General features: G+C 39.5%; 1 protein-coding gene across 12 annotated transcripts in view; it reads right to left on the bottom strand.

The window, feature by feature from the left end:
- Positions 1-14,172, bottom strand: part of LIMCH1 (LIM and calponin homology domains 1) — a 165,935-nt gene that overhangs the window by 55,414 nt on the left and 96,349 nt on the right. For all 12 annotated transcript variants that reach the window (XM_052682504.1, XM_052682499.1, XM_052682498.1 and 9 more), the window contains 4 exons: positions 13,641-13,747; positions 10,496-10,526; positions 7,478-7,588; positions 2,833-3,028 (listed from right to left, as the gene is read on the bottom strand). In XM_052682504.1, coding sequence (XP_052538464.1) covers positions 2,833-3,028; positions 7,478-7,588; positions 10,496-10,526; positions 13,641-13,747 — 445 coding nt within the window. The remainder of the gene's footprint in view (positions 1-2,832; positions 3,029-7,477; positions 7,589-10,495; positions 10,527-13,640; positions 13,748-14,172) is intronic.

Genomic DNA, 14,172 nt, shown 5'->3' with positions numbered 1-14,172 from the left:
GACAAGACGACACAATGGAAATCAACTAGAAAGACAAAATTCACAATGTACTTTTTGTCAGAAAGGTTTTGCTTGGACAGTTTTGGTTAAGAGCATATGACAGCTAGCACTGTGATTGGCAGCCTCTGCCTATGTCTAAGCAGAAATTGGAGACAGCCACAAAATCACAAACGTCTGAGGGCAGCAAAGGTTTGAAGAGCTGTAATACCATTAGATTAAGCAGGGCCATAGAGGACCTCAAAGTAGGTGAGAAGATCCCTTCACATTATTTGCTATTCTGTTTACTCTTCCTTTTGGTGTTTATTTTTGTATTGCATGAAACTAGTCTTGAAGAAGCGGACAGAAATGCTGGAATAGATAATCACAGTAGCAGACAAATTCCTCATTAGCTGTGTGCCTACAAGCATATCCACACTTGGTACTTCAAAGGAAAGCAGCTTATTTAATTATTCATCTTTTACTCATAAAATTATTTTCAGCTGAGATTTGAAAGAAAAAAAAAAATCATCCCTTTAAGCCAGAGCACTCAGTAGAAGATGCAGCTGTGCTTTACATTTATAACATTCATTTTGTTCTTCTGTATTTCCAAGCAGAAGAAGCAGCCAGTTTCCACAGCCCATAACAAGCAGTTATATACTACAGATTTGCACACAACAGTGTGTCAAGGGACCTACATGAGTTCATAAGAGGCACTGTGCACAACTGCCAGCCACGCAAAAGATTTATATGCTCCTGGATACATCAGTGACTCTGGAGCAGGTCAGATTGCAGTTCTACTGATTTTAACACACTGTTCTGCTCTGTCACTAGTCTTGTTTCTTTTTGCCAAGTGACAGAGGCCACGTAGGACACCAGAGCAGTACCTGAACAGAGATGCTGATCACAAGTGGCAACAGGGAAGGTGGTACTACTTAACGCTTCTAGCTTAACTCATCACTGCTTTACAATCACTTACATGATCTCCATCCATTTTTTTTCTAGGAGTACAAGGTATCATAATTTCATTTTACTTCCTATTCTTAGGTTTATAAAGATCCTATCTGCGAAAAGCAAAGTGAAGAGTATCTTTTCCTCCCTCCAGCTTTGCATATATAGTATTTCTATCAACAAACATATGCAGCTGAGTGAAACACTGGCCTGTTGGGGCTGCAAGGGAGAGTTTAGATAGAAAAGAGGTCAGCCAAGCGACACCTCAGCTGCAACTCTTGGAAGAGACAGCTGTGAAGTCATGGCAGCAGCAAGTAGGGAAAATGGGATGCATTAGAAAGAGTCTTCACAATAAGCCATACACATGCATGCTACATCTGTATGCACCCCCAGTCTGGAGATGGTTAAAGATGAATTTTTAAGAACAAGCTTTGTACGCTTGCATCTTATCTTGTGATTGTTATGGACTCAAGAATGTGACAAGACAGTATGTCTTAGCTACAGCAACAAGCAACCAAAAAACCTTACAAAAACCTGCTAACGCAGCAGAAGTTCATTGGAAGCAGTTTCAGGAGGGGTGTAACAGGCTGCCCAGCAGCTCCCAACAGGCAGGGAAGAAGTCAGAAGGAAGCAACGCTTTCAATTAGGACAAGCAAGGTGCTCCTATTTGCCAACAACACACTTTTGTTTAGGAAGGCAGAAAAATGGCTTCTAACATGGAGACTGAATTTAGTTCTGTGTCTGAGGGGTCACAGGCTTTTTCAAGCCATCAGTCCCAGTGGCTGGCTCTGGATGGCTGTCCAGCAACAGTCACATAACACATGCCACTCAAAACAGCTGAGCAGCAGAATGTAACCATACTTTCCCCATAGCTCCTTTACAACCCATCTGTGTTACTGGCCCTCCCTGCCAACTTTTCGGTTTTAAGGAGTTCCCCATCACCTCAGGAAATCTCTCAGGCATCCGGTTATGATTAGCACCAGTTTCCTTCACGCTGCCAAAAGCAGTATGAACATCTGGTTCCTACCAAAATATCTTTTTGACCTTCCTTTTTTATTAAATTAATAACATTACTAAGGAGAAGTGATTCATGCATTGAATATAACTTCATCTGATGATGTTCAACTTACTCATTCGTTCACCATAAATGCAATCAAGCAGATGGAGTCTGAATCAAGCGTCCTTTGTTCTGACCTAGAATCCTGCTCAACGCAGGCAACTTGAGTGCATGCTCTACACCTGCCTCTACAATACCCTTCCCCACATTGCATGCTGTATTTGCAAGCCTCAGGAAGCATCTGGGAATCAAACAAGAAAGATGGAGAAGCAGCATACCATCTGCCAGGCAAGACCTGGACTCAAAGGGGTACAGATATGGCCACAGCTCTGATGCTGGGAGCTGTTCAGTTGCCCAGTTTTCTAAATATCATGAAAGCTCACACATGGCACTTGGTGGCATGTTTTATATCAGACTTCAAAGCTCAGACAAGTATCAGACATTTCCAAGATATTTCTAGGTCATTTATCTGTCTAGGGTTTATTTAGGCAACATTTTATTCGCTTCAATATTTCCCCTGTTCCTGCACTTTTATTTCTTGCTCCAGCCTAGCTTAAAAGTTAAAATGAGTCTGCATAACATCCTCTTACACCATAACCCAGAAAAGCACTATCCCAATAATAAAATTACACTGCAATGATGTAACTCATTTTCCAAAACTCTGCTATCCAAATTGAGGCAGACTTCAAGTTAGCTGTTGGCAAAGTCATCTGAACCTCGGGGAGCACAAATCAGCATTCACAGTGAAGCTCTCCTGCAGGATTAGCGCAATTCAGACGCTGTGCCCAGCTTCTGAAAGGCACATTTACTCCAGAGACAACGCATGCCTCGTGGCGACAAGTACTCACCATCACTGCTTCCCCTGAGCACTACATCTGGGGATGGTGTCTGCTGTGAGCGGGAGCCAAAGGAGTCCAGACTGTCAAAGGAATCATCTCTGCCATGGCGCGGGGGGGAGAGGGAATCACTGCGCTCCGAGTCCCAGCAGTCTATGTAGCCGCTGTCGCGAATGCTGCGCTTTGGGCTCTCAATATCCTCTGTTTCCTAAATGAAGTACAGTAGGTACCTCTTCAGAAAGAAGCCACTTACATACCAATGAGATTCATTACACATCAGATAACGCAGCATCTTCCAAATAAAAACCTCTTCACCTGAAAAAGATTTCCTTGCTTTCTGTCCCCTTTCCCCTTCAAAACAGAAGTGCAAGCTTGCAATAAACCCAATTTTATGCTAATTAACAGCCAAGTACGCATATTAGATTAGATCTATAAGCTGTGAAAAAGTTGCAACAACCAAGTCAATAAAGTGATCAAAACCAAGAGAAACCTGAAACGTGACTTGTCGTTCATAGTCCATAGCAGCAACAAAAGTACTACAATTCTAACATCACGCCTGCATCAGGTTTAAGTCTGTTGCTTTGCAAAGGATTCCCCCTCCCCTTGCCTATCTATTGTATCTGGCTGGGACACCAGCAGACAGCATTTGTTGTTGCTGCTTCAGCTCAGCAAAATAATGAAGCAGTGTGCCCCAGCCTCCCTCTACCTTGAAGAGAAATTCCTGTTATGAAAGAGGGATGTCTTTCTGAAGCAATCAGCAATGAAAAATATGCAAAATGCTTTTCCTGATGCCTCAGAAGAATTCAGTTGTGCTCTTTACTCTTTGCCAGCTCCTGGCTCTGGGGGATATGAAAGCGCTTGTAGCTGACCCACATGTTCAGAGCAGTGAGAACAATGGTTGTCTTTGACAGCCCTGTGATTATAAATTCTTTCCAGTGCAAGCAGCACATACTAAAACACTGAAACTCCAGCAGAGGAAAAAGGTCAATAGAAGCCATCCTCACCCCTGTATTATAATAAATCCCTTGTTTTAGAGAGTGTCTTAACATTAATTACAATAGCACGGGCGGAGAAAAACAAAAATAACTTTTATTCAAAGATAAACCTGTTTTTTTTTTTTCCCTCGACAGTAAGCAAAGTCAAAAATGTGGGTGCCATTATCAGACTGACATTTTGTGACCCAAGGAGGTTGGAATGTGCTTTTTTTGTTGTTTTTCTTTCTCCTTCCAGAAGCACTTGAATATTAATTCCTAATTAAGAAGCACCCCCTGGTCACCACTCACTGGAGCACAAAAGCTATGTTCAGTTCAGCTCCCACCAGCCCTGACTGCCCGGGCATTACCCATCATTGGCACAGCCAATGACGAGATCAGCCTCAAACATCCCCATGTGCTCTGGCACCCCTGTGACAAAGCACATTTGCTGGAGAAGTGACTACAGGAGGAGAGCACTGCAGGAACACACAAACAGGAGGCTCGAGGACTGCAGAAAGCAGACTCACCATCCTGCAGACTTCTCAGGAAGAAGGCTCAATGAATGCCTATTATCACTATTATGCTGCCAAAATACCATGTTAAGGACAGCAGCAGACACCTAAGACCAAGTTAACCTGTGATAACATCAGTGAGTAACCTCATTGCAAACAAAATTGAAATATGTTCTAAAATAAAAACATATCTAACAAAGTAGTAATTGAACCCTATGTCATTTCCTTCCCTACTCCTGCCTAGCACATGGGTTAAAATACTGCCAGAAATGCCAGACAACAAAGATTTGTCTCCTAGAAATCTGCATGGGTTACACAGACCCAAGAACAAAACTAGAAATCCTATCAAACCCTGTTTGTGACATGATCCAAAATCCTTTTAAAATCCAAATTCCCTAAATCCCCTCGGCTCTTCATACCAATCAGCTATTCTCAGTCCTCAGGCACACTTCCATTTTCCCGAACTACTGTGTCTGAGTGACACAGAAATGCTCAGCAGCCACAGGACTTAAACTCAGGCAAAAAAAGCCCCGTCCTGTGCTTGCTATCTTCCAGAGTTTGAAAACAGTCCAATTGTGAACTAATGAGTTCTGCAGGCCTTTCTTTCAAAAGCCTGTTTATGTTAATTCCGCATGCAGCTCACCAGGAATTAGGAGGCAGGCACCACGATGGTATCCTAGACTTCTGCAAACACTTCCTTTATGCCTTCCCCTTGGCAAACATCCCTCCCAGCCAAATGCTGTCTCACAAATGGGTGCTTGTCCTGCCCTGAACGAACGTCATCTCCCAGATGTTGTCAGTGGGAAAAAGAAAGTGGTTATCTGCAGGACTGATAGCTCAGAACAGCTCATTGCTTTTCACCTTATCGAATTAAAAACATAGTATGTCACCATACTATGGCAACGGTATAGCATGTCATTTTGCAGTAGCAGAAGGGTGGCTGTCCAATAGAAGATGTATTTCTGCAGGAAATTCCACCCCCCGAATATAATCAGAAGCTATGAATGTTTTGTCATTGGGAATTTCCAGTTTAAAACTAACAGAGACACATATCCAAATAGTTAATGAAATTAAAAACAGAGCAGTACGAATAAAATTAGAAATGAATAGTCTTTTCAGGATGGGAAGTAGAAAAAGATTAATCCAAGACAACTTACATCTAGCTGTCTTTTGATTTCCTTATTTAAAAAGGAGAGCAGAGGGGATTTATAGTGGAAGAACCAAACCAGACTGAATTTATGGTAGATTTAATTATTAAATTCTGTGCAAAAAATTGCCTGTAGAGAATGTGATAAAGTGCCTTTTCAGCACTCAAGCTCAGCTATAAAGAACATCAGAGTGTTACACAGCATGATTAACATGTTCCATTTTACAACCAAATCCTCTTCAAATTTAGAAAGAGAAAAGGCCACGACAGTTGATACGGAATACCGCAGGGGAACAGGAGCAGAACTCAATATGAGTTGCCAGTGACCCTCATTACCAGCACCAGCTGAACAGACTTTTCAGGATGGTGAAATGTTCTGTTTTTACATTACAGGAGTATGTAGCTTTCAGCTTTTATGAGATCTCTGCTCTGCTCCCAGTTCCAACATCTGCAACAAATCAAGTCCCAGTCTCTTGCTTTGTCTTCAACCTGCAGGCTCTGCCCTGCTTGCCAGGCACTCTGCTGTGAGCTCTGCTGAGATCTCTTCCTCTGGAGTCCTGTGCCTTTGTCCCACCAAATGCCCTTCAGATGATTTGTTAGGTGAGTAAAAATGACATGGAAAAAAAGGAGCCTCATGTTGTCGATTAAATATTAAAAGATAACCTGTAGCACCACGCTCCACTAACACTCCATCAACCTGCACTTTTTTCTGCCTTAGCTTTGATGGTTATCTTTGTTTTGCCTTCCAGATTACAAACTTTGGAGTGGGGACTGCTCCTTCCTGCACTGAGCAGAAAACAACTCAAGTGTTAGCTCAATTTCTTTTGTGCTTAGTCTCAGTTGTACTGCTCCTGTATTGTGAAGTCTTGAGTGAATAGTGAAGGCCCTTTCAAATGAAGACCAAAACAAACCCGTACAGAGAAAGAGAAATGTTTCTTTTCCTTCACATTGCTCTGTGCTCAAAAACAGAGACGTTATCAATCTGAGAGCCTCCTGACACTAGAATGTAGAAAATGTAAAAACTGATATCAATCAGCCAAATATCTCTTCCTGCCCAGGGGCAGCCCAGTGCCAGCCCTCTGAAATCCAAGAGTAAGGATCTGCAGCTGGTGCAGATGCAGGAGTTCAGAGTTCAGTGATGACAATGTGAAAATAGTCTCCCATGGTCCCCAAACCTGTGGGATGGGAAGGAAGTGGCAGGCAGGAAGCTGTCTGAGGACCGGAGAAGGTACTTGCACGCTACTTCATGAGCTGTATGTCCAACATATGTAACATCAGGACCAGGTGTCTTCTGCTTGCTGCTTCCAATCCCAGAAAATACATAAATGGATGCCAATGCCAACCACTGCTGAGGCTGCATCCCATAGCGAGGCTGCAGGCATGCTGTAGGGCTCAGCCATAAGTCCCCAGATCACTCTACAGCAACAGCAACTTTTCTTTTCCAACAGAGCTCAGCTCATCATAAGCCACCAAATATGTTTTCAGTCAGAATTTAGGGTCTGCCAAAACACAGGTTCACCATAACCATGCCCTTTGTAAAGCATAATTTCTTCCTTCTACCCTTCAGCTTTATTTAGATACTTTGATTTGATGCTTTATGTTACAACTTAAAAAAGAAAGAGCTGTCTGAGAATGAATGTTTTAAAGAAAATAAATCTCTTCTCTGCAGAGTCCCACCAGCCTACTTTTGAGTCTCAGCTCTTCTAGCTAAAGCTCTATGTCATAAATGAAAATAATTCAAACCAAAAACTGTGGAAATGAAGATGACAGAGCCAGATGACAATTCTCAAGCCCTGTTTCACATCAACTGCTGCAACATTAATATCACCACAAAGCTGGCTGCCAAAGAAAGTCATGTTTATGGCTTGGTACAATCAGAAACATTTTCAAAGGAGGTGGGGGTTTACAAGTAATTTGTACTCAAATCCACCACTTCTCTTACGTTTAGCAACAAACATGTTATTTATGGGAGTAATCCTTTGAACTAAATTTTTATTCCCAAAACATAACAAAAAGATAGATACCTTTCTCATTTGTGCCAGTAAACCTTCAAACTCCTTCAGGTTCAGGGTTGATCCACTATATGATGTGCAGCTGTTTGCTGCTTTTCCTAGCCAATAAATGGTGACTAATACCTGTAGAAGTTAATGAGAATTAATTGAAGCCATCTTCACAGTTACTTAGCTTAATTTACTTCCCTTAAGCATTTCTCATTTATTCTAAACTGTCCAGTAGCACAAGATTTTGTTATAAATCTCAGTTAAAAGGGAAGAACCTGTCGATGGTTAGGCATAAACACATCAGGCAACTATGCAAATTCAATCAGGCCAGCAGAAGATGTAATTTAATACATTACATTCCTGGTATTTCTTATAAAAAATGGTCCTGTCATGTCTGCCTGGAAAGTAAACAGCAAAAATAAATCTGAATAGAAAAACCAGGCAAGAAATTTGAAACTGTCCAGAAAAGACATTTGCAAATATGCCTATTTGTACATGCAACAGGAAAAAAACAAACACCTAAAGAGTACCTGTACTAGTGGTTGTTAATTGAAACACTTACAACTAATGGAATAAATAGAACATCTGAAATGTATTTCTACCTATTTCAAGGAAATAAAAGGTAGTTCAACTTTTAATCATCTTAATGTACTTTACCGGATGATATGGGAACATTTACTTCCAGTATTCTGCTAGCTTAAGAAATGCTCAGTGCAAGATTAATCAAAGGCCATGAACATCTGATTGTTTCTAATATACTAAATGGGAAAGAGTTCATGGTTTCATTCAAGTTCTGACTTTATTTCTATCCATAAAACAAGAGTCACTTCAAAACCAGCAGAGAAGAAATGCCAAGAATTGCACTTTCAAATGTTTATGTACCCTCTCTCCTTTAGGCAGCAAAAGAAATCCGATCTGAACTGAACATCAGTGCATCAGATCAGTGCAGCGATTGTTTTAGGGAAGAAGACATTAAGGTGCCTAGGATGGTCAAACTCAGCACCTCCAAAAGCAGTGACGTTTATGTCATGCAAGGAAAGCAAACAGTTCTATGGACCCACATGTGTCCGCAGTTATCAGGCAGCAATATCTTTAACAGAACCTGTGAAACAGCAATTTGAACTGGAAACTGCTCATCAAAATTATTTCAGGTCACTGTTTTGGATTGGTTAAAAATGTCTAACACCTCAGAACTTACAGCATTTTCTCATATAATGCTCATTATTTTTGCCTATTCCATGGCATGGCAAAGCATTTAACTGCAGAATAAACAGGAAATATTTCGGTGTGGAAAGCTGGTGCAACCAATACTAAACTGTAATTGTCTGTAACAATTGCTATTAATAATCTTCCAAAAACTGAATAAACTGAAATACAGTATTTTAAGTACTGACAGGTCTGTATAATGAATACTACAAAACATGGTATGAAAGGGATGTAAGACAACCTGAGGGGATGCAGTGACAGGTACTGTTCTTCCCTAAAACATGCAACCAAATTCCTTCAGTATTTCCATCCTCAGTCACATTTACTAGACTTCTGATTGCCCTTTTTTCATCCAACTTTCTCTAACGTCCCCATTTCTTATTCAAGTCCCACACAGCGCTGCAGCTGAGGCCCTGCTAGACAGCACTGAGTATCATGCAAATTGCCCGTTGGAAAACACAGCCATGGTACACTGTATAAATAATACACATACCGTGAAATTGCAGAATAAATTTTTTAATACAGTTCAAAGTTTTTTTTTTTTTTCTTCTCATTTTAAGAAGTGCATACATGGTGACACTACTGCCACGAGGAAAACGAGGTAGTTTTGCCAATACTCTTTTTTGGTTTTTTTAGTCTTTTGAGGGGAAAAAAAGTATTTGAACTGTTTTCATTCAACAAACACCATTCAACATAGAACAGCAAATTTATGTAATATCTCTTATAGTATGTGTTCTCAAGTGAAAACACTTGCAAACCTCATATTATAGCAATGAGGAAGCTGTCCAGTTCATTTGGCTGCTCAGTACTCTGGTGAAAGTTGTGGTATTTCTATTTCTTTCTGCTAGCATTTGATCACTCTCTTCTGTTCTTATCTGTGGCTTTTTCCCCCCAAATAATGTCATATTTGCGAGCAATTCTGATTGGCTGCCAGCCGAGACTGCATTTAATTTATATGCACCTGGAAAATATACACTGAAAGTATATGCTGTCCACAAACACATTGTAGAGGACAATTTTGGAACTTTACCTTTATACAAATACGTACAGCCAGTGCCCATAAGGGTGCTAAAATGGCAAAGCTAAACTCTTCTTCTATAACTTGGTGTGTTAGATGCAGAAGATACTACTTAAATATTGGTGGGAAAGACTATTGTTCTTTTGTTTTTCTTCTTCTTTTACCTGCAGTCATGATTACTAGCTTGAAAAGTTATTAGGAAAAGGCCTTGGCATTTCTTAGCAGTCTATAGGGATATGAGCTAAATATAAAATTGAATTTATAGCAGTTTCTGTGCCTATAAAGAAGAGACAGCTTGTTAAGCTTTGGAAGAATAACTAACTCTGACTCTAACGAAGTTTAGCCATTTTCTTTTCTACTTAACAATTACAGAATCTATTATCATTACCATTAGTTCAAATCAACAACAAAGTTCAGTGGAATTAGCCTTTCTGGGAAAATATTAATTTGGAAGAATGGGAAAGCTAGTAAAGACTGGTGTGCAGATCTAACGACCATTTTGCTTCATTTAAAATATTTTGCACAAATTTCTTTTTATTCAGGTAATGCTGCAAGGACGTAGCCTCACGACTGAATCAGACCATTCTGGTGAAAGTTACAATGGACAGCACAGAGGTCAGATGGTTTGCTTCCTTATCTAACCAAAGATGGCTGCTCTGCCATAGCAGCTCTACCTAAGTTTCCAGTACAACCCAGTTAAGATTTGTATGCAGGAGGACATATCAGAAATACTCAACTATACTTGTTTTTTCTGACACAGAAAATCTAGCAGAGGTCAAATATACCCAACAAAAAAATATTCCAAGTCAAATACTTACATTTTTCAGCTTCCTACTACAGTCAATGTTCCTGGTTGCACATGCACACACACACACAGAAAAAAAAAAAAAGAAAACAAATCAGAATGCAGACCCATTTTTCAAAAGCATGTATGCAGCAGATCATGTTTTCCCCAATGAAAGTCTGCAGAATGCTTCTGCTAGCTAGAAAGACATGAAAGCTAAGAAGATGTTGTTCACACATTCATGTATTCATAAAGTGGGAGTATTTTGTCACCATTATTTCAATCATTAAATGATACTTCTGGAAGTACAAAAAGAAAATGTGTTTGTAACAATCCCACAGTGAAGTAGGGCAGTGCCAAAAATATTTCTTTTAAACTGTGTTGTTGATTCATTCAAAAAAGACCAAAGTCCCCACTGCTAAAAACAACTTTGCAGTTATCCAGAAGTTAGATTTTGCTCAGTGATAAATCACGCAACTCGTATAGATTCTGAAAGCAACAGAACATGCATATGACTCCAAGGAAATCAATGAAATACAGCAGGTGTTTCTGAGGATATAAAGAACAAAGCAGGTAGATGAAGCAATAAAGATCCTGCCACAGACAGAACCTTTACAACAGAACCTGCTGCGTAAAGTACATTCTATGCTTTGAATGTACACTCTAGAACTCAGACTGGGCACCAGTTTTCATCAAAAAGAATGGAAGTTTGCAGAAACAATAAAGCAGAAAGTTTGCATAACCATAAGAAACAATTCAAAATTCAGCAGATACTACTAGAAAAAAGGAAGAAAGAAAATGTGTACCGCATTTAAGTGCTGAAAAAAGAATATTTCTGATTTAGCACAGATTTTTTCCTTATTATTATGTAATAGAATTGTCAGTTGCCTTCTATATAATATGATCCATCCCAGCATTAAATGTTACCTGACAAAAAACAAAAATACTTAACTTAAATCTGTGAGAATAACAAAAGCCTAAATATAGGCAAAACTAAAACCAAGAGTTTTTGATAACTTTTTTTAAGCCAAAATTTTATCAATGGATACATATATGGTAAGAAATATAAAACAGCCCTACTTTTTAAAATAAAATAGTGGAAAAAAGTCTTGTTTAACAAATCAGGATGAAATTCTTTGCAGCATTAGCTCATAACCTTTATAAGTTAAATGATCCAAAAAAAATAGGTCTAATACATACTTCAATTAGCACCTATATGAAAAAAGTTAAAAATCATCATTACATTAATCATGTGCAATAATACAATTTTTACTGTGTTTAACAAAAATAACCCAAAAGTCTTCAAAGAGGGGAAAAAAATCACCTTCCTACTTTGAGATCTAGCTAGATGAAGACAGTCTTGAACATATTTCTTTGCAACAGTCATGGACTTGGCTCGTACACCTCACTCAGCTACTCAGTGTGAACTTGGACAGTCCTGGGAAAACATTTGGCTCATTTCCATAGCTGCTTTCTCTGAAGAGTTGATGAGGGAAAGATATCCATGCCAGTGAGCCACTTCACATCTCTTGAGCATCACAGTCAGCTGTGGGATGAGGCAACTCTACAGTTTCTTATTCCTGGTGGGAAAGGTTTACGTGCGGGTAGATCTCCCTGGAGCTGCTACCAGATGCTCTGCTATCCTCACCTCCTAAAGATGCAGCTTCTTATAAGGACCATTTATCTCTGGTTCTATCTGGAAATTAGGGACTATTTTGCAATTCTCTGCAGCCACTCACGGTCAATATTTCACAGGATGTCATGAAGAACATGGCAGTGTCACCAGATTCAGAACAAGGCTGGGAAAGCTCGCTGCAGACTCATTACATGGTCCTCTCTCAACGGCATATACCAGAGCCAGAAACTTGGAAGCGAACAAAAAGTAGGAGACTGTTCCTCAAAGTAAAGAAAGCAGCCAATGTGATTTTCAGAACCTTTGAATTTTCCCAGACAGTACTTGAACACCATGAAAACTTGCCCAGCTTTCAGTGCCAGAGGGGAAAAAACTAGAATGCTGCTGAGATTTAGTAAATTGTTTCCATACACTTTTCTAAAATGAATATGTCTGACCAGGATTTCATTAGCAATCACTTTGGCCAAATGAAGTAAGATCATTCAATCAACTCCGCAGTATTTCCCTGTCTATAGAGCAATAACTTTTTTATATTACATGACACATCTAAAAATGTTGTGAAAACACCTAGATAACAAGTATGTATCTTGTTAATTCTGTGAAGCAGTGTTGGGTGCTTTTGTTTTTGGGGCTGAGCAGTTTGACTGCCATTAGAATGAACTAGTAAAAAATACAATTTGATTTCTTCTGTTCCAACATGATAACAAAATCTTCCCTGAAAGGAACATTTTCTGTTTAATCTAGGCCCTCAATCTAGGGCCATACAGACTATGACTAAAGACTGTTCTGTGCTACCTCCAGCAAGACCAGTAATTCCTTCTGTGCCAGTTTCACATCTGTCTTCTACATCACTTCATAAATCAAATGTTCAAAATACAAGCATCTCACAAAGAGTGTACAAACCATTGCTAATTTGAACTGAATTAGTTATTAAGAAGGAGAACCCCTTAGCATGTATGTGGTAATCCATGTGGTAGAAGGTGTGTGGCTTTGGCAAGAATTATCTGAATCAGGGCATTTTCAATTCATACAGGTTAGACAGAAGTCCTCAGCCCTAATACTGTGTCACAACTTACTGTTCTTGATAGAAAATAAACAAACCATTCTCACTGTCTGCATCTTGTAGAGTCTGAGAGGCCCACAAATGTCCTATAAGGCATCTTCAAAACAGTTATGCAACAAGAGCAGTGATTTTTTTTTTCCCCCAGCTTACATAGTTTGTTAGTTGGATAGACAAAAAAATGCCATCAATTTAGACTCAGGAAACCACTTAAGTCCCATACAATCTCATTGTTTAAATTAAACCAGTATTTTAAAAGAACTGTGGCTGCTTTCTCTGGGAAAAAATATAATAACCTTTAAAGAAAGGCTGCTGAAGAGAACAATGTATTATTCCCAGTGCTGAAGGTTTCAAAAACCTCAGCTTCCTATTTGCTTTATACAAATGACAGTTCCATATCCTCTTTGCCCGTTCTCAAATGTTTACCATCTAACTGCATGCATGTGAGATTATAACAGGCTAATCACAAACTGCTGTTGTACTTACTTGACAGCTACTCTGTTTGAGGTGTCCTGCAGGTCACCAGGATCAAACAGCTGAGATTCCTTAAGTCCCAGCTCTTTGCAGCCTCTTAAGAATAAGATGATATTATCCTGAAATGAGGCACACACACACAAAAACAGTTTTAACTTTTCTTCAGTTGCAAAGGTCATCTTATTAAACCAACATCTCCCCAGTTCAGTAACAGCTCTCTAAGAGTCACATTGTTAGCTAAGTGAAGAAGCAAAGCCATTGCCAGTTACATAACTTAGGAAGTCAGTATAGGTTATGTTTGAAAACCAGACAAGTATTAAATAAAACTTTATTTTTTTTCCCCCCAAATATAACTGCAACAAATTTGTTTTCTCTTTCCAAACCCAGATGTTGGCAATTTCTTTAAACAAAAAGGCCCTCCTAATTTCCTCACCTACTGTTGTAGGCTGTCAGTGTGTTACAGTGTTACAAGCCAGAAAAGAAACAACTGGATTTCTAAAACAAGTGATTAAGACAGATGTGGAACATCCACCACTTAAGCAAA

Source organism: Tympanuchus pallidicinctus, unplaced genomic scaffold (genome assembly GCF_026119805.1).
Source record: "Tympanuchus pallidicinctus isolate F22 unplaced genomic scaffold, pur_lepc_1.0 scaffold2, whole genome shotgun sequence".
NCBI classification, from domain to species: Eukaryota; Metazoa; Chordata; class Aves; order Galliformes; family Phasianidae; genus Tympanuchus; species Tympanuchus pallidicinctus.
The sequence above is the reverse complement of the archived record's forward strand: the minus strand, read 5'-3'. Positions and strand labels throughout refer to the sequence as shown.